Source organism: Tupaia chinensis, unplaced genomic scaffold (assembly GCF_000334495.1).
Source record: "Tupaia chinensis unplaced genomic scaffold, TupChi_1.0 Scaffold144119_1, whole genome shotgun sequence".
In the NCBI taxonomy this organism is placed as follows: domain Eukaryota; kingdom Metazoa; phylum Chordata; class Mammalia; order Scandentia; family Tupaiidae; genus Tupaia; species Tupaia belangeri.
Window position 1 is genome coordinate 91,887 of NW_006203974.1, and position 19,751 is coordinate 111,637.

At 51.7% G+C, this 19,751-nt stretch overlaps 1 protein-coding gene across 3 annotated transcripts in view; it reads right to left on the reverse strand.

The window, feature by feature from the left end:
• ZNF516 (zinc finger protein 516) overlaps positions 1–19,751 on the reverse strand; it is a 127,075-nt gene that overhangs the window by 8,298 nt on the left and 99,026 nt on the right. For 2 of the 3 annotated variants that reach the window (XM_014583164.2, XM_014583161.2), the window contains exons 4-6: positions 12,900–14,369; positions 4,530–4,634; positions 3,615–3,682 (exon numbers count right to left, since the gene is read on the reverse strand). In XM_014583164.2, the coding sequence (XP_014438650.1) occupies positions 3,615–3,682; positions 4,530–4,634; positions 12,900–14,369 (1,643 nt within the window). The remainder of the gene's footprint in view (positions 1–3,614; positions 3,683–4,529; positions 4,635–12,899; positions 14,370–19,751) is intronic. The other variant, XM_014583163.2, reaches the window with a different exon arrangement.

A 19,751-nucleotide genomic window follows, 5' to 3' on the forward strand; every position in this document is an offset into this window, starting at 1 on the left:
GCCTCCAATGGAACACTCCCTTCCACCTGAGTCTCTCCAGGTGCTGGACTCTCACCCAGCATGTCCCCAGCATGGACTTCCACATGCCCTGATTGGAGTCCCTAGGCTCTCACCCTGTCACAGAACTACACTACTCAGCCCTCTTCCCTTGTCTAAACCACCCCCAGGACTTTCAGGACAACAGAAGCAGCGGAAGTTCTGATCTAGCCCCCAATATCCTGCATGGGGCCTGGCACACAGTGGGCGCTCTGGATATATGGGTAGTAAGTGAACACATGATTGCTGTAAAGCTGAGTTTCCCAATGTGGTTTTGCGTAGACAACTTAGCATCCATTGTGTATAACTATGAAGTCCATCAACTTGAAGCATCACATCAAATAAATTCTGCAAGTTTCTAAATCCTGAAGCCTACAGGAAAAGGATCTGATTTAAATATGAATTAGCTAATGTTAAGACACGGAAGCACGAAACAACGGCTGGTAAGTGTAACGACCGACATTCTAGACATGCACAGCCATGGAAAACTGGACTACCAGCCTATGCTGTATCCTGTGCTCAACCCTGCCACTATGGCTTCTGAAACAATGAGAACTACCAGAGAAGCAGGAAGCCCTTAAGTGAAAACCTCTACCTATGTCTTTTTCAGTTACTCTGGCCAACAAATCCGTTCAGAAATTCTTGAAGATACAGCTCTAAAGTATGCTAAGGAAAATGCAATGTCCTTAGAGAAAGAGAACACTCGGACATATCAACGAAAGCTGCTTTAAGTGAAAGACCAAAAGTGCTAACAGAGTCCATGTCTGCAAACACAGAATTAACCACAACGGACGCTGCAACAGGAGAGAGCCACACAGTTGGCTGAGCTTCGACGTCATGGCCAAGCCAGCACCATCAGCCTGTCACGGGACGGAGGAGAGAGCTACTCACTCAGAGCCTCGCACTGGCAGTAACATGGACCTCATGTCTGAAATCTACACTGAGACTCCAGCACCAAACGGCTGGGAACTGGGAGCCGGAGGTTAGTTGGTGTAAGTATAAAATTATAGCACTTCAGTTTCCAGAGACACAGACAACAAGGTAGACACAGCTCTGCCCCATCAGAATCAAGAGCAAGGACCATGACTCCCAGCATAACAAGTGGCATCGAAATCAGATTCTGTCACTTGCTTTTCTGCTTTCCTGTTTCTCCCAATGTCAGAAGAGGCTAACGCAGGATTAGTAAGCAGCAACGAACCTGAGGGTTCTGGAAGAACCTTGCTGTGTTATTCATAGCTTTGCCAGGTGCTTCCCACCCGTCAAACACTCTTATCCCAAAGCCAGGCTCTGGTGGTTTCTGGATTGCCTGTGCAGGAACACTGAGTTCGCCAGCTGTGATCTCCACATGGACACTCTCATGGCAGAGCTGTGCCACTACTGTATCCCCACACCTCTGCGACTCCCTCAGGCAAGGGGCTCATTCTGTTGGAAAGGACAGTGCTACCTAATTTGAGCTGAGGTCATGTGTATTTGGAAATCTTCTGACTTGGAATTTGGCAGGATGTTGTATTTATTTCACAAGCTGTCATTGCACCCTGAAATGACTGCTTTATGTTCCAAAACTAAGGGTTTCATAGAGAAAGGGAGACATCACTTACTAAAAAACACTATGATAAATGGTGAGGCAGTCTGTCACTGATACGTGGAGAAAAAGGCCTTCAGCAATAATAGAAAGTCTAATGACGCAGTAACAGAGAAGTTCTAAAAATAAATAAGAGAGGGCCAGGAGGTGGCATAGATGTTAAGGTGGCTAGGTCACACATGGCCAAGTCCACGGTTCAATCCCAGACCCAGTGGTTTGAACATCACACTGGGCATGTGTGCATGCACGCCCAACATCCAGAGAGGAGAATGGAGGAGAAGGGACTGTGGCTTGGCCATCCCTCCTTGGGGGTGACTTTTCACTTTGTGTCTGTCTCTCTTCGGCAATTACACACACCCTATAGCAAAAACTAAAATGAAGCAAGAAAGAGACCTGACCGGCTAACATCAGTCCTATTCCCAGCCCCATCACTAGGCCTGTGGTGAAGCCATCTCACCTCTTTTCCTTTCTAATGAAATAAACCAGAATGAGGTTCAGTTTTCTTCTGAGGACTCACGAGATCAGAATGATTCCTGAAACCCCTTAGAGGTCTTAAATACCAACACCATCACCACTGTCAAGACCAGGGCTCAAATGGTGCGATCTGTAAGGTCAGGACACCCTTAACTGATTTGGCCACCAGGCAGGATTTGGGCTGCTCAGTAACAGGAGCAAAGAAACACATCTTTCCTCGACAAAGGAGGTGGGTGGAGTTACAGATTCCTTGGAGCCAACTGGCTAGAATGCTCTGTGATTATGTGGAGAACTCTACCTCCTCAAAGGGAGGAAGAGGAGGATGAACGCTTGGAACCACCTGCCCCGGGCACCCGATACAGAACCCATCTGCGAGGCATGTGTGCCAGAGCCCGAGCGCTGTGTTTCTGTGCACATGAGCAGTGTGTGTCCTAGCTGGTTCCTGCCACACGCATACGCAGACACTTTCACACACTACGGCCAGGCCAGTACCGCCCGTACTGTGGAGAATTAAAGCACAAATCCATGAGGCATCACGTTGAAACACTTTTTATGGGACACTATACTATAAAAATTATATTCCGGGGACCACCATAGACTAGTAGTTAAGGAAGCTGGATTCCACATGGCCAACAGAGGTTCAAACCCTGGCCCCAGGGGTTTGAGAAATACGCTGAGCGTGCAAGCATGTGTACCAAATCCCACCAGAATGCAGAAATGAAGGAGAAGGGGCTGCAGCATCACCACACCCAACTGCAATGTCTTCTCCCTCTCCCGACTTCGCTCTCTGGCAAGCACGTGCATCCGCGGGCAAAACAACACTGTTCTGGGCTGGCCACGCATGGAAGTGACACACTATGCACATAGCAAAATCCTACACAGCCAACCACGGTTCAAATCCCCAATCCATGACTGAAAAACGTGTTGAGCACACATACATGGGTCCAAAACCTAATAGGATGAAGACACACAGGGAAAAGGACTATGGTGTGACCACATCCCTTGGCAGGTGCTTTCTCTCTTGCACTCACTCGCTCTCACTCTCTCTCTCTCTCGCAAGTTCAAAAACCCTCTAGTACTTCAAGAAAAGTGTTCTTAAAGAAGGCTAAACCTAATTTGTTCTCAAACAAACTTATATCTAAAACATCCTGGGCAAGTATGAATTTCCAGTGTTTCAAACCAGTCTCTGCCATCCCCAGACCAGTGACAGCCAGTGAGGTGCTCCCAACCGACCTAAGTCATAGCTTGGATGGCCTTTTGAAAAAGGAGGAGTCTCTATGCCACAACCCTCAGCTTCCCAAGTAGCTAGGACCACAGGCGTGAACCACTGAGAGGCCTCCCAGCAGCCACGGTCTACGGACCTTGAGTGCACGTCTATCATCCGGCTGCCTGAAGCCGGGTTCTAGATCAGGCCACGTGTGACCTTTCACACACGTAAGAGCCCTTGTTGCTCCAGTGACCAGCACCATGGCATAGCTCCCCCCACTCTGAACCCCGACATCCAAGGACCAGTGCAACCTACTTGTTTGGGGGCGTCTGCGGAGGGGGTGTGGGCGTCCGCGCCCCGGGGTCCGTCGCACTCAAACACCACTGTGGGAACAAGGGCATCTGTTAGCAGACAAGCACACGCTGCACCACCGAGCACATTAAACGAGCCCATTACAGATCAAGCACTTTGACAAAAAAGACACCAGCGCCTAGCCTGTGGCCGGGAAACACCAATTTACCGGAACACTTACAGTAGGAACTTGTGCTAGAGCCCGCCTGGGGCCACTGCCCTGTTTAATTCCGACCGTGCTGCTGAGGAAGGCAATCACTGACAACACTAATTACCAGTGTGCGTGTGCAGGCCCCTCTCCTCGCATCACTTACCGTTTGGCCTGTGTCGCTTTGCATCAGACGCTCACGCACACACCCTTAACACTTCTGAAAAAGCTCGGCTCCCCGGCTCTCTGAACTGCAGAAGCCCGACTGGGTCTTATGCAGACCCTCTGCAGAGTGTGCTGAGGGCTCTGCAGTAACCATGGGCCAGTCCAGAGGGGGTGCGGGCAGACCCCACAGGTTCCAGCTGATGCCAATGAGGACATAAAAGCCAGCCGTATGTTATGCTGAGAGGGACGCTTTGATTTCAATTTGTGCTGGTGGCAATACAATTCATTAGCATATTCATTTCTGAGATGTCTACTCTCTAATTAAAATGGAACATTTGCAAACAGGCTTATCTCAAATTGAACCACATGGCACTAGGGTACAAAAGAGAAAACCCATTTTGGAAGAGACTAGCAGATAATTCCAGAGGTAGGCAGCCTTGCTTCCCCCGATACGCTAAAATCAGAAAATGTCCCAATGGAAGACACCCGATGACTGGCAGAGCGATGCTGTCCGTGTCTCCATGGAGACCTGAGGCCACACGGAACACCTGGATGGCTGGAAGTACCTGTGTGCGCCCGCATGTGGGCCCTGAGGTGGCTGGGCTGGTGAAAGCTCTTCCCACACTCGACGCAGACGAAGTCTCCTGGGCGGGCCTGTGTCCGGGGCATCCCTGAGGTGGCGTGGCATGGTAAGGCAGTGGCGTGGTATGGTGGTGTGGCATGGTGGTGTGGCGTGGCAGTGGAGTGGCATGATTGGTGCGGTGGGGAGGAGAGAAAGGAGGGAGGAGAGAGCAAGAGGAAAACATCATTAGTCTGTCTAATGAGTCATCATTGAGGCCACCTCCAGGCCCTGGTGACAACTGTCAGCCTTCATCTCAGCTTGGCTGACAGGATGGACACACTGAGGACTGAGGAGATGCATACATTACAGTGAATTAAAAACACTCCCTGGGCCAGGCAGGGCCGGAGGCACCGCCAGGCTGAGTCGGACAACAGCCCTCAGCAGCTGAATGCTCAGCTCGGCCATCACTGCTCTGTCAAGCAGCACATCGGGCAACTCGGAGTGACACGGGCGTGACAGAGACGAGGTGCCTGGATAATAGGAAGTGAGCTGGGCCAGAGCCCATGTGCGGAGGATGGCGATCCCAGGGGCAGACGCAGAGCAAGCACGGCCATCAGAGCAGGTCCCACCTCCAACCCTCTCACCTGTGTGGCCTGGCTGCTCTGACCGCTGACCACAGCCTCAGCAGATGGGGGCCATCTGCAGACAGGGCCCCGCGAGCCAGCACAGGAGCAGGTCCTGTCATCAGTGATGGTGGGAGAACTAGCACCTCCGTCTTGGCCAGATGCCATGACTACACTGAGCCTAGGGACTGTTCCCGTCTGATCCAAACAGGCCTCTCAGAAAAGGGATGCAGAGGCACCAGCATCTGTCTACTGTTCCCCTCTGAAGACAAGGACAGGCTTGGCTTTCAAGTACCAAGAGCTCCAGACATTTCCCTGGGTCTGTAACAGCTATGTTCAAAGGCAACTCAACTCAGGGGGAAAAAATTAAAATAAAAATATTAACTAGCAATATACATTTTTTTTTACTTTTGCCTTAGGGCACATACACTCGTCAGAGAGAGAGAGGGAGAGACTAATAGAGACACAGAGAGAGGAAAACTGAGAAGTCATTGCCCAGGGGGAGAGCCACACTGCAATCCCTTCTCCTTCATTTCCCTCTCGGGATTTTGGGCATGCACACACACATGCCTGGCATGATTTTCAAGCCACCGGGTCTGGGACTTGAACAACAGTCAGTCATGTGGGAGTCTAGCGACTTAACCACCACACCATCTGCTGACCCCAATTTTTCATTAGAAAAAAAAAGCTCCATTTATCTTTGTATTTATGTATCCTAAGTCTGACATTCCAACGCAAAACGCAAATAAATGAAAAGGTTGACAAACAGCTGCCTCAGTCAAATTCACTGAGAAGCAAATCTTTAATATTGTTTTTCTTGCCCTAACTCAAGAAGCTTAACAGATAAGATGACAAAGTCATTTTTACTTTATAGATAATGTTTATGGAGATAATAAAGAAATATATGAACTATGAAGCAGATCTCATCAAGTTTCTTATTTGACAGATCACGGAAATGACAGTTAAAGAAATGTAAGAACTTGCCCACTAAGTGCTTGATTTCCCATTGCCTTACTCAGGAACACATCAGGACACACTAGGAAAAAGTTAAACCACTGCCGTTACTGAGAAACCACTAATATTAAAGCCATCCACCAGAAAATATGAAAACCACTACAGGAGGGCCTCTAGGTGTTAGAATGCCCCAGGCACTATTTCTTATATCTTTGTGCTAGGACTTTTTCTCTAGGCAATACTTTGGGGGACAGGACCCAAAAAGGACAAGAGTTAAAACAGGCCCGGCCTTGGAGACACAGCCGGTAGCATACAGAACTGCAGTGCTAGAAGCCACATGGCCTACTGCAGGTTTGGATCTCGGGGCCCTGAAAACACTGAGGGTGTGTGCTCATACCCAGGATCCTGATGGGCCAGAGGGCTGTGGGAAGGGGACTGCAGCATGCAATCCTGTCAACGGTGCCTCCTTCCCTCTCCCTCCCATTCCCATCTCTCTCTTGTGCACATACATGCGCATACAAGTACTATTGGTTTTTTTGTTTTTGTTTTTAAAAGGCAAAACTAGACATGTGGGATTACACCAAGTGTCATCTTATTAGGTCGCCAGGAAAGCCACAGCGTTTTCTCTGTCTCTCTATGCAAAGATGTGTTCCGACTTTCCAGACACCCAATACAGGGCTTATGTACAGCAGAGAAAACAACGGAGTGAAGAGACGGCCCACGGAATGGGAGAGAATATCTGCCAACAGCACATCTGGTGGGGACAGACATCCAAAACACTTAAGGAGCTCAGACTTTGAACCAAGCAACTGAGGTAGCAGCTTGCCCTCTTTGGCTATGCAGCCACAGTGACAGGGAGGATCACAGAGGCTTCTGTTCTTCTGATTAGACGTGCTTTGTGTGAGAAAGCATTTGCACTGTCTGCTTTGTTGAATATCTGGCATATTTAACCTTTCAGGACTATCCTACTACCCTCTTATTTTGGTCAGGAAAAGCTCAACTTCAGAAGCAATGTTATTCTTTCTTCGTTCTCACAATAAACATGATACAGCTGAGCGCCTATGAAAACTATCAGGCAATTCCTCTCGTTGTCTGTATTTTCCTCGGTGAAAGCTATACTGTGGCTACATGTATGTTCTACCTATGACTAACAAGACACTTGTACAAGACGACATACAACGTCACTTTTGTCTATCATTCACAACACCCAAAATCTAAGTTATTACAGTGTTTCCTAAGTCATTATTTTAGCTATTTCCTACCCAAGCAGTAACAGGAAAAGGAAAAAAAAAAAAATAGCATGTTTGCCCCCCATTCTTTTTTCTGTGAATTAAATATGCACAGCACACAGGCACACGCACTCATGCACAAGCGCACACACGCTGTTTGCTCATGCGGTTTGTCATGTCGCTTTCTCTTTACTTTTTAAAGAAAGGACATTTGCCCTTTATGGTCAATAATATTATGCCCAAGCTACTCCGAAATTCTGAGTTAATCAAAAGGTTATAAACTTCATCTGAATTGAAGACTACCTGCTGAGCCAACAGCTCAGACACTCTGACCTAGAAACTCAAGTTGTATATTGAAAGTGGACTTCATGTGAAAAAAAAAAAAAGAAAAAAAGATCTGGCATTCTTCAGAGAGCAGACACCAGCCTGAGATACTTTATTTTACTGTACTGTAATATGCCATCTATAAGGGGAAAGAGAATATTTTCTACAAAGATATAATTACTGAAGGAATTTCAGTAACTTTCATTCACAAAACTTTCATTATCATCATATTAATGCATCCTTGGTATAAACATTTCTTAAAAATGTCAATAAGAAAGACCGTATCTACTTTTCCATGTAGAATTGTGCCTGTATTATCTTCAAATTTTCGTTTTAAAATCCAGTTATGCTAGGCTGGTCACAAGGTCTAGAAACACGTGCTATTTATTATTTGACTACCGTTATACCAATGAACCATCGACGGTATATTTATACATGTTTTCGGCCTTGGTAGTTGCTTGCAGAAAGATTATAGAATGAGCAGCATTTTCTTTTTCTCCAGGGCTAGGCTGTGAGCCCTGAGGGAGCAATAATGGCCATCTCCACCTTCTTTTGATGAGATCTGCTGATGGTCCGGGTCTACAGACACATCACCTAGTGAACACGTGTGGGAGGAAAGTCTCGGAAAAGTGTCTTTCTTAACTTCTGAATAAAACGTGACGCCTCACAGGCACTGCCTAGTAAGTGATGTTCTCCACAGAAGTGGAAGCCGCACACTGAAAAATCACAATCATACTTTTCACCCAGACCTAGCTCACGTCCAAAACAGACGGCCTAGTGTTTCACTAGATGATTCTCCTCTGCACACTTCTGCCTCCTCGCTACTAGCCGGTGCATCAGCACTGCACTTAACCAATGACCCATACAGAGAAGGTGAGGCCTTCAGATCCACACATGATACCCACCCAGCCAGAAGCAAATGCATCAGTCCAAAATGAAGATCTGTAAAGTACTGATCCACCAGTATCATAAGACAAGTGAAAGGCACTAGTTTTACTAGGGATGAATTTAAAAAGACTCTAAGCTCATGGCTCAAAAATCAGCTGGTTAGGTACACAGTGAAGGAAGGGCTGAGCAGAAACAAGTGGAAAACGGAAACTGGAAGGTTTAGCTTCTAGAGTCTTTAGTAACACGTCAATAATGTAATTTGGGGGGTATACATATTTCCTAAGCTACAATAGAAGAGGCAGTATCTCCAAACAAGAAACCCTGATTTTCTGTTCACTTCTCCATAGCCAGACCACAAGCACCTGCTGGGCTTCCCTGTAGCTACAGCACTTGAAAGAGTAGCATCGACAAACACTAAAACAAGGAAGAGGAAAGCTGGAAGGCCCAGGCACCCCGGTAGAGAACTGCTAGAGAGGAGGGATGCCAGAGCCAGGACAGGGAGGAGAGCACCGCGTGGACACCTGAAGAGCTGCCACCCAGAAGAGCTCTCAGCTCTGAACTGCCTGGAGTAGGAAGCAGTGGCCAGCAGAGTCCACCAAAGCTCACCTCATCTGGGGCAGGCCGGTCCTCCCCACCAGGCTTCCAACTTCAGCTGCCTGGCACTGAGGAGGCACGCCAGACACGTTATCCAGACAAGCTGGTTTTGACTGCTCCCACTCAGAGAAGGAGGCCTCTAAAATGCACTTTCTAACAAGTGCACTTTAAGACTAAAACATTTCAAACACTTCGCTTAAGAAATCCAAATTAGGGCCTGCCAGGTGGTGTGGTATAATTAAGGCAGCTAGATTCCCTGTGGCCAACTGTGTTCAAGTCCCAGGCCCAGTGGCTCGAAAAAATACACCAAACATATGTGCACACATGCCCAGAACTCCTGAAATAAGAGAGAAGAAGAAACTGCGGCATGATCATCCCTGTGTGGGGTGCTTTCTCACCTTCTCTCTCTCTCTCCCACTGTCTCTGCCGAGCACACGAGCTCTACAACGAAGCTAGAAAAAAATCAGAGTGAACTTTAGAAACCATAGCTCTGCTGACTTGTACTTAACAAAGATGCAGGACGTACATTAGAAAGGTAAACCATCCAGGAAGAGCACTGTGCTCCGGGGCGATTTCACATCTTTCACATTGGAGAGAGAAATATTCGACTTCTTTCTTTCAAAACAAAGTATGTCTTTAAAATCATTCATTTAAAAAAAGTTAAGGAGAAGAAAACATTTCAGGCTCCTTTGTATTTCAAATTGCCATTTGAAATTCTCAAAATCTTCCTTTAAAATCCACCTCTACTTGCTCAGAGCATGAAGGCCTTTAAGAGTTCCTACATGTAAAAAAAAAAAAAAAAAAAAGTTCCTACATGTAAACAGGCAGGCAGAGAAGCGTGTGGCGTGTGCAGACCACCAGCATGTACCTAACAGTTACAGGTCCAGTTACACGTATCACAAACCACACACAAATGTCCAGCTCACTGGGCAGGGCTGCAGTGGTCAGGGAGGGACGGCACGTTGGGGCCAGGAGCTGCCCAGAACACAGGGCATCCACAGCCACATGACCCTCTCTCCTGTCCCAAATATCCCCGCTGCAGTGCCCAGGAAACAAGTGAGCCAGAACCAGACCCAGAGAGCAGGTGAACAGGGGAGGGGCCCCCAAGGAAGAGTCCTGTGCCAGGAGATGGATACATGCATATATTTAGAGCCAGTTTATAAAACAGAGTCACTCTGGTCAAGCTTTTGATAAGGGTCGTTCACTGTTCTCACTAGAAATCAAGTGGTAGCTATCACAGCTCGCTCACACAGAGAACCGCTTACACCCAGAGCTGCTGACAGCTAAGCAAAAGAGCGAAACACCTTGCGTAGTAATTTACTCTTGCATCTACAAGATAGAGACCCACCTGACTGACAGGGAGTACAGTCAGACCCATTTGGAAAACTCCTTCCTCCCACCAAGTTCCTGGTGCCCAGTAGGTTGTCATCTCCCCTCTTGCCATCCCAAATATACACACAGAAATTCACCACGCAGAAGGGACACTGAGTCAACACCCTGATTCCCACTGGGGCAATAAAACCAACTGGGCAGCTCATCCACATACGGATGCGGATGCTCGTCCCTCCGAAGCCGCCCTGGGCACGTGCCTGTAGGTAACTGAATTCCTCACCTGAGGGAGAGAGCCAAGCACAGGGAAAAGTGGATTCCAAACAAAGAAGCCAGATATTGTGACAGACCTTCCCCTGCTAAATATTCCTCACCAACTCTTGGAATAAAAGTAACACCAACCCCATTCCCAGTGCAGTTGTCCTTGGGCAGCTGCCCGCCCACAAGCCTTGCAGGCATGGGGCAGTATATCCTTCCTATTTGAAATCTTTACTTTTCGATTAAAACTTCTCTCTTCCTACTTTACATGTCTTTGTGGTTTTTCATTCTGCATCTCAGGACAGGTCTCTAAGCTTAGCAATCTGGACCTAAAGAACCAAGGATTTTGTACAATGTAGCTCAACAACTGACCCCACGGCGCATTCCCTGCAGGCAATCCCTCCCTGCAAGCACCTTTTGAGCAGCTGAGCTTGTGAATGAGCTGGCATTTCTCCTGAATATGATAACCAGCTCTCTGCAAGCCACTTGTCTCGTCTCACAGAAAGTCAGCTTCTCAGAGACTGAACAAGCCTAAATAAAAACCAGAAGCCTCAGCGAAGCCCCTGTGACCCGGATGACAAGCACTCGCCTCAGTCCTCCAGTGGCAGCCCATTCTCAGGACGTGCTCCCTGCCTGCGAGCTTGCTGTCCTCCTCTCGCCCCCAGTAAGCTCTCTGCTTGCTACCCCGTGTCTGCATCTCTAAATCCTCGTGCACGTGAGACAGGAACCTGTGTCCCACTGAGGGTGCTGGGCCTAATCGCCCCTCACCCCATGTCCCTGCCTCACAGGCACCTGAGCTGAGGGGGTCACGGCCCAACACCTGCCACATGCTGGCTTCCACTATATAATCAGACTCTACTGCCCACGGCTGGAACGCCCTCCACATCACTGAGAACGTGACCGCCTCGTGGTAGCAGCTCACTCCCCACCATGGAAGTTGCCTCAGATGACACGAGCCCAGAGCAGATGCCATCCCACCACACGAGTCCCTGACCATGGCCTGGGGCATCCGGCCTCACCTCACCCACACAGAGCAGCCCTCACCGTGCTCCTCAAACCTGGGACAGAGAGGAGCGCTGAGGAAGGACTTCCCTGGCAAACACCGCAAGAATGCCTCATGCCAGGACAGCTCCAGTGTGCCATGATCAGGCTGGTTCTGAAGCCCCAAATCAGCGATGTGCCTACCAGGCAGCCAGCCACAGGGACACCGCAGGTGGGTCTGAGGGGCCTCTCAGATGATGCTATCCCCAACCGGGACCCCTGCCCTCCTAGGTCTTCGGACGTCTGAGTCTGAGGCACTGCTCTTCAAGGGCATTTCAGGTGCTAACTTGCCATAATAAGCTGTAGGTTCTGAGCAAAGAAGGGGTAGGTCCCCGTAAAGAGCGGAAGGGCAGAGCTCTCTACTGGGTCCTGTTGGGTTCTGACAGGACACAAGGTTCCCAGTGCCCTGGACAGCAAGAGAGAGGGACCTTCACGTGGCCTTCAAGAGCAAGGGCATTGCACCCGATGCCCGTATCCGCAGGCTTGGGGCAAACTCCTCGTTACCACTCATCTCAGAGAGCAATACTGAGACCCTGGGGGGGAGGGGGGACCACACGAGAGCCATTTCCCAGGGATCAGTGTAACTCAGTCCTCAGCTTCGCACGGTGCCTCTGTCCTCCTCAAGGGTGTTCCTGCCAATGGTGGTGTGCGCAACAGGTATTTCTGAAATACTGGGTCATCAGAAAAGTCATGACGCATTTTTGCATAGAAAAATAGGTCATGACTTTTCCAATGACCCGATAGACACATACATACAAAAACAAAGCAAAGTAATCCCTTCAAAGGAGCATTCTTGTCTCTTGAGAGAGGACAACGAATACCTACTGCTTCTGTTTACAATGACAAGCAAAGTGCAATCGAGTCTGCCTGATGCTAACCGATTTCAGTACGGAGGAGCCGCGTCAGCGGGAAGGCACAGGGCTCCTGGGCACACCCCAGGCTCAGATCAGAGGGCACTGGCCTGGGCATGCAGGCCCTAGCTGGGCAGAACAGGGACTAGAGGGCTTCCCACATACACTGCACTCCCTGGCTGGCTGGAGTCGGGACCACCTGTGCTCTGCATGGCACTCTGGGCAGACGGGCAGCACCCATGACCCTCCAGGAGGGGAGCCAGGAGAGAGCTGTGTGTCTTACCTCTGTGCTCAAGCCCGGGGTTGCTGACGCCCCAGCCCTGGCAGAGGGTCGCAAAGTCCTTTGGAATGTACGTCTTAAAGATGTTGAGGATGTCCAGGCGTTTCTCCGGCCCCTCGGCTGCCGGCTCCTGCTTGATGGCGTGCAGAACAGGTGGAGCTCCAGCTGCGCCAGGCTGGGACTGCGAGGCCGCATCCCCCCTGGACCCCGCAGTGCAAGTGGTCAGTGTCCTCAGCTCCTGAGCCGCCTTGGAGGGGGGCTCACATGGAGGTAGAGGAGGGCCCCCATCGCCTTTCGCGGGAGGCTGACCCTGAGGCTGAGGGCTGAATTTGGCTTTCAGGGAGTCCGGGGTACTGTGCTTACTTGGGGGTGCAAAGCCAGCCCCCACAAGGGGAGCCCCGTACTTCTCCACGGGCTTGCTGTTGGCCGATGGCTGCGTGCCAACTCGGGCAATGACGGTGGGTGTGGGGGTGGCACTTCTGCTGAAGCCCCCACCGCCTGGAGCAGGCACCGCCTTGGCACTGGCCTCCTGCTTGGGCCTCAGCGGCAGCCCCTGGGCAGTAGCACCACACTGTTCCTGCCCGGGGCCAGGTCTGGTCTGTCGGTACCCATCAGGACTGGATGCCCAGAGCGCACATGGGCCCCCGGAATGGCTCCCCTGATTCTTAGGCATGCTAGCGGCTTTCGTGGTCACGCCCAGGGGCGAGGAGCTGCTTTTGGGCCCTGGCGCCGCACCTGGTACCTGGGTGCGGGTGAACCGTGCCAGGAGCAGAGGCTGGCATTCTTTGCCACCGAGGGCTGGCGGGGGGCCCGTGCGTCCGCTGCGGGACAGGAAAACCAAGTTGTTTCTGATGCTTTTGTAACCGTTGGGCTGAATCCACGGGGGCGCCATGGCGCTGCAGCTGACCCTGTGCCAGATGCGTTTGTGCATCCACAAGACCTCAGGGTAGCACGTCTTGTGGTCACAGTAAGGACATGGGTGAATGACCAGAGCGGCCTGCAGGGAGGCGGCCACCTCCTTATTGCTGGGGTCATCCCGGGTTGACCTTGCGCTTAGATCCAGCGGGACCAGATCCGGGGCTGGCACCCTCTTCCCTCCCCCGGAGGGCTCTCTATTGTGCAAATCGGGCAGCTGCTCCTTCGGGTGGCCGGTCAGGTTCTCCAAGGCGAGCTGTGGGTCAGCTCCATCCACAGCTCCGGGGAAAGCCAGCGAGTCACCAGTGCCAGGAGCCTCCAGCTTGGGAAGACATGCTGGCATCTTCAGGTCGACAGTGAGCCGAGGCTGCTCGGGCCTTCCGGGCAGCTCTCTGCTGCTGTGGTCAAGTGTGGGCACCGATGTCACAGTCCCTGCTTGGAGCTCGCTGGTGTCTTCTTCTGGCGGGCCACGTCCACGTTGGTGACTTTGGTCTCCGTTGGGGAGCACAGTGGGAACTATGTCTTCTGAAAAGCAGCAGCGCCGTGGCTGTCCCCCTGCAGGATGCAAAATGTGAAAGGGGAGGTTACCACTTCTCATCAGAACAGGACGAGACACAGAGCTCTGCCAGTCACATAGCAGCACACCCCGGACGGGCCGGGGGCGCAACCCCCGGCAGCGCACGTGGTTCCTGAGTGCCGTTTGCTCTTGGCACACCTGCAGGCGGCCAGCCCAACACGAGCGAGACAGCTATGAAGATGCTATGCGGGCGGGGCTTCTCTCTCCACACACTAGATGAAAAGGACTCAAACAACCGCAGAGTACCAGCAGTAGTAACTACACCGTTACTGGTTAACAGAGGGCGCCTGGGTACACTAAAATTAGGAAGAGAACTTAGTGGTAACAATACAACTTCGCATGACTTTCTAAGACTCTCCACTTACAGCTCCTGTGGGACCCTTGTATAAGGGAGAGGTCGGCTGTAGCCATGGTCATGCAGGGGTGGAACTGGAACACTGCTTTCTCTGACCACCGGGACCCAGCGTCTGTCTCAGAAACCGCCGGGCTACTGAGCACATACAGCTTGCACCAGGAAAGCTCGCAAGGCATCTGTGAGATCCAGTTTTCCAGACGAAACTTGACAGCAGAGTTTCCTGCAGAGGCCTTGGGTAAAGGGGCAGGTGTCAAGCTGTTCATCTCAGGCTGTCACCTGTGGGTGACCAAGCATTTGCATGCAGCCCCGAGCTGGAAGCACCTGGAGGTCTTGCCTAAGCTACTGCCGGGATGGACCCTGCCAGGGCTGGCCTGCAGTGGCCAGCCCCTTCCACCTGACCTAGCGAACGCTGGGTGGCTATGAAAACTGCCACCCCGATGATGTACAAGTCTCTCCAAAGCCAGGCACCCAGTCGCCACAAGTGGACACACACAGTTTCACAGAAACCCTCTTTGACTTAAGTGCAGAAGTCAAAATTTAGAAGGTATACAGATGTTTCTAGATACCCTCAAATGCTCTGAATTACAGACTACAGGTTTCTCTACCATCTGCAAACTCCAAGTGGCCTTGTACCTTACTGGCACGTCACAGGACCAGTTAAAACATGAGCTACTGACTTACAAAGAAGGCATGATGCTGCTGGATTGTTTTGTTTGTTTGTTTGCCACAGGGCTCATCAGGGACAGAGAAAGTGAGAAAGTGAGTCGCCAGGTCCAGGACTGGAACCACAGTCAGCCACGTAGGAGTCCAGCACCTTAACCACCATGTCACCTGCTGGCCCTGATGCTACTGGATTTAAAATCGATTTGTAGGGATTTTAACTTCCAGTGGAACATAGATACTTGCTTATTCAGAATATCGTTTAAAAATACTCTAAGCATTCATCTGGAGATAGGCTTAGGAATCTCAAGTTGGTTGAAACCTAGTCCCGAGGGTTCTCCCTCAGGGAGCGAGCAGCCATCCCAGAACAGGCGGAGCTCCGAGGGAGCAGCATGGCAAGCTCATTTCCAATCAGCAGGTGGTCCATGAGCCACTCTCCACTGGCCTGCAGGGGTAATGGCCACGTAAGCCCCGTACAGACTACAGGTTTCTCTACCATCTGCAAACTCCAAGTGGCCTTGTACCTTACTGGCACGTCACAGGACCAGTTAAAACATGAGCTACTGACTTACAAAGAAGGCATGATGCTGCTGGATTGTTTTGTTTGTTTGTTTGCCACAGGGCTCATCAGGGACAGAGAAAGTGAGAAAGTGAGTCGCCAGGTCCAGGACTGGAACCACAGTCAGCCACGTAGGAGTCCAGCACCTTAACCACCATGTCACCTGCTGGCCCTGATGCTACTGGATTTAAAATCGATTTGTAGGGATTTTAACTTCCAGTGGAACATAGATACTTGCTTATTCAGAATATCGTTTAAAAATACTCTAAGCATTCATCTGGAGATAGGCTTAGGAATCTCAAGTTGGTTGAAACCTAGTCCCGAGGGTTCTCCCTCAGGGAGCGAGCAGCCATCCCAGAACAGGCGGAGCTCCGAGGGAGCAGCATGGCAAGCTCATTTCCAATCAGCAGGTGGTCCATGAGCCACTCTCCACTGGCCTGCAGGGGTAATGGCCACGTAAGCCCAGCCGGTACTGGGATGAGCCGGTCAGCAGCTTGGTGAGGAGAGGCGACGGAGGAGGGCTGAGCTGCCTGGCTCCCAGCTCCTCCGAACGCTAGTATCTAAGAGGCAGGTATGTGTATCTGTCAGGTGCAGAACTGTACCCCACTCTGAAAGCAAACTGTGGGCCAGCCGGTGGTGCAGCAGCAATTCCACACGGCGATGCGGGCCAGCATGGAAGGTCCCAGGTGCTCGTCCCAGGACCTCCCTGTGCAAACCAGGGACAAGCACACACCTGTGATCCGGGCCAGCTGCAGTTGGGCCCTGGTGAGAAAACCCTGCTGGGGATGTCAGCCACCCTGCCTGTCTTTCCCTTTGCAGACTGAGTAACCCTAGACAGCTCCACAGGCACAAAGAGGTTTAACCTGAAACTAGCACACAGAAAGGAAGCCTTTAATTCATACAAACCCTCAGTATCAACAATTCACTTTTAAACATGCAAAGAGTAACTCTGGGGGTTGGGAGTGAAGGGGACTGGTTTTCCCTGTATTAAAGCAGTAACGGCTTATGAAAATATCGCCGAGGACTACTTGTGGAATTTGTGGGCTGAAATGATGAGGCCATGCAATCTGACACCACACATCTGAGGGGTTTCTCACAGCACACTGTCAAAGTCTGTAGCCTTTATGCACCCAAAAAGGACCATAAAGCATCACAAGGAAACTTCCTGTACCTCTGACAAGATACTAAGTAATCAAAAGCAAATGCTATAACCCCAAGGTGGCGGCTGGGAGCAAACTGACAAACTGGTCAAAGGACATCCAAGCGGCCACAGGGAAGAAGACCCGACCCACCCGGGAGACAGGATCCCACGATGGGGTCCTACCAGAGGAGACCGATAATTAAAGACAACTGTTCTTCCACAAACCACCGACCAACTTGGGAAGACAGCTCAGCAGGTGAAGGTGGTGATTTAAAGATGCAAGTGGGAATCGGGGCAACAGAGGTCCTCTCCGACAGGGAGCCAGGTGCTTCCTCCCCCGCGGCCCAGGCTATCCTCTGGTCCCTCTTCCAGCCCCAGGTTCTCGGAGGTCCAGGCGCACCAAATCACCAGCAGCACCGAGAGGCACCCTGGAGCTGGGGGGGTGACAGGGGAAAGCCACAGCACAGACCACACCTGCCCTCCGTCCTTGCCCAGCCCTGCACCAGTCACCACGCCCTCCCCTGGCACACACCGAGGAGCTGCAGCAGCTGTTGTCTCTGCAGTTCGGGTCGCTGGATCAGGGCCCAGGGGAGAAGCAGCCCAGGCAGCCGTGGGGGACCATGCTCACGCTCTCCACTCCTGGCCACTGCCGGCGACTTGGCGCCCTCCCTGCCCCACCGCCCGCCTTCCCTCAGGCACATGGTGGGCTTCCCAAAGAACCAGGTTCCAGCATCGCAAGAGACTGCCATCGGTGCACTCCTGCAGGGGCGGCCATGCAGAGGCAGGCGCTCACGGGGCACGCCGGCAGGGGGGCGCATGCAGAGGCAGCCGCTCGCTGCCCACCAAGTCTCACAGACGAGCACAGCAGTGTTCTGCAGGGAGGAGGCAGGGCGAGCCTCCCCTGCAAGTCTGCTGTGCTCAGAGAGCACAAACCAGAGGCGGCAGGCGCGGAGCACTTCGGAAAGTTGAGCAGAGGGAGGAAAACTCAGGAGTCTTTCTGCCGTGCTCCTGGACTGAGTCTGCTGGCGTTCCACTGGTACATACACCCACGCTCGTGGAGATGCTGGGTGGCTTCATGCAGACTGCTTCGTTTAACCTTGACCGCAGTGCCGAGGGTGCACAGCCAGAGATGCGAAGACTGGCTCAGCAATGCCCAAAACACCCCCACACGGAGTAAGCCCCTGCTCCGTACTGACACCCCCTCTCAGGAGCCTGCCGGGGTAGAACACCCTGGAGGAGGCTCTGATCGCTCCCTCCCATATGTACACACGTGCACGCTGCACCCCCAAGCACACCCGCGTGTCACGGCCAGCCTGCCCTCGCCTGCTCCTTCCTGGGCCCAAACGATAGGGCAGGGTGAAGCACGCGACCCCCGTCCCTGGCTCCTTTCTAACAGGACTCTCCTAGATGTGTTTCTGTTTGTATTAGTTTTTAAGGTTTCTGCATAGGACATGTGTACTTACAGGAGAGGGACACAGAGAGACAGTGAGAGGGAAAGTGAGAAATCACCCCCAGGGGAGACGGCCACACCGGATGCCTCTCCTCCATTCCCCTACGACTTGGGGCATACACACGCGCGCTTGACATGGACTTCAAGCCGCTGGGTCCAGGATTTAATCATGTGGGACTCTAATGCCTTAACCACCACCACCACTCACTGGCCCCCTCGATGTGGTTTCAGACTCTGACAGATCTGACCGCAGCCCAAGCTGCCCTGCCCTGGCTCCCCCTGCACACACGGGCAGATGTGGGTGCTGACTCTGGGCTCCTGAGAGCCCCCAGAGCTCAGCGAGTTACAGGCTCACATCATTTGGAGTCCAAGGCAGCACCGCGAACATCCCAGCCACCCTAAAAGGCAGAGACACAGTGAGTCAGGTACTCTGTAAGAAAAATCGCTCTCCTTCCACTTTTTTATTTCTGTTTTCTTTATTGCGGGTGAATATACAGAACCTAAGCTCACCATTTAAACCCCACTGCCGTGCTCGTCCGTGGCCTGGTTCTCCCTGTTCAGTGTTATGTTGGGTGGTCTAACCCCTTTGACGCACTTCAGGCCTAGTGTCTGCTGGGGCCTCCTTCCTGTGACCTTCCCATGTAGAACACAGCCCTGCAGCGGCCTGCAGTGCTCCTGGTGAAGGGGCCTGGGTGTGGTGCCTCCAGGCCTCCTGCGGTGCTGGTCGCTGGTGGCCTCTGCTTTCCCCTGAAGGCCCTGCACACCTGAAGGACAGCTTGCAAAGGGGCCACGGCCCCACTGGCCCACTGCTCACTGAGTGCTTGGCCGCCAGCCTGTTTCCTTGGCCCCTGAAACAGCCAAACTTCTCCTGAAACACTGTTCCGAGGAGGACACCCTCCTTGCCTGGTATGAAAAGGCTGCCCATGTTTCTATGCCCCTGTATTTTGCGTCACAAAAAGCCATTCTTTAGTTCTATAAATAATAGACATAACTTCTTTCATTCCAATCATTCTGCCTCTCAGATCCATAACAGAACATCAGAGATCCTTCTTGGGGCGTGGTGGGGTCTGTGATCCTCTGCCTCACCAGGGTCTGGTGCCTCCGCAGAGTGACACACGAAGCATCAATTGTGCACAACTGCTGTACGTGTGGCCTTCAGAGGGGTCACACGGCACCGAGCTCGTAAAAACGGGGCCTC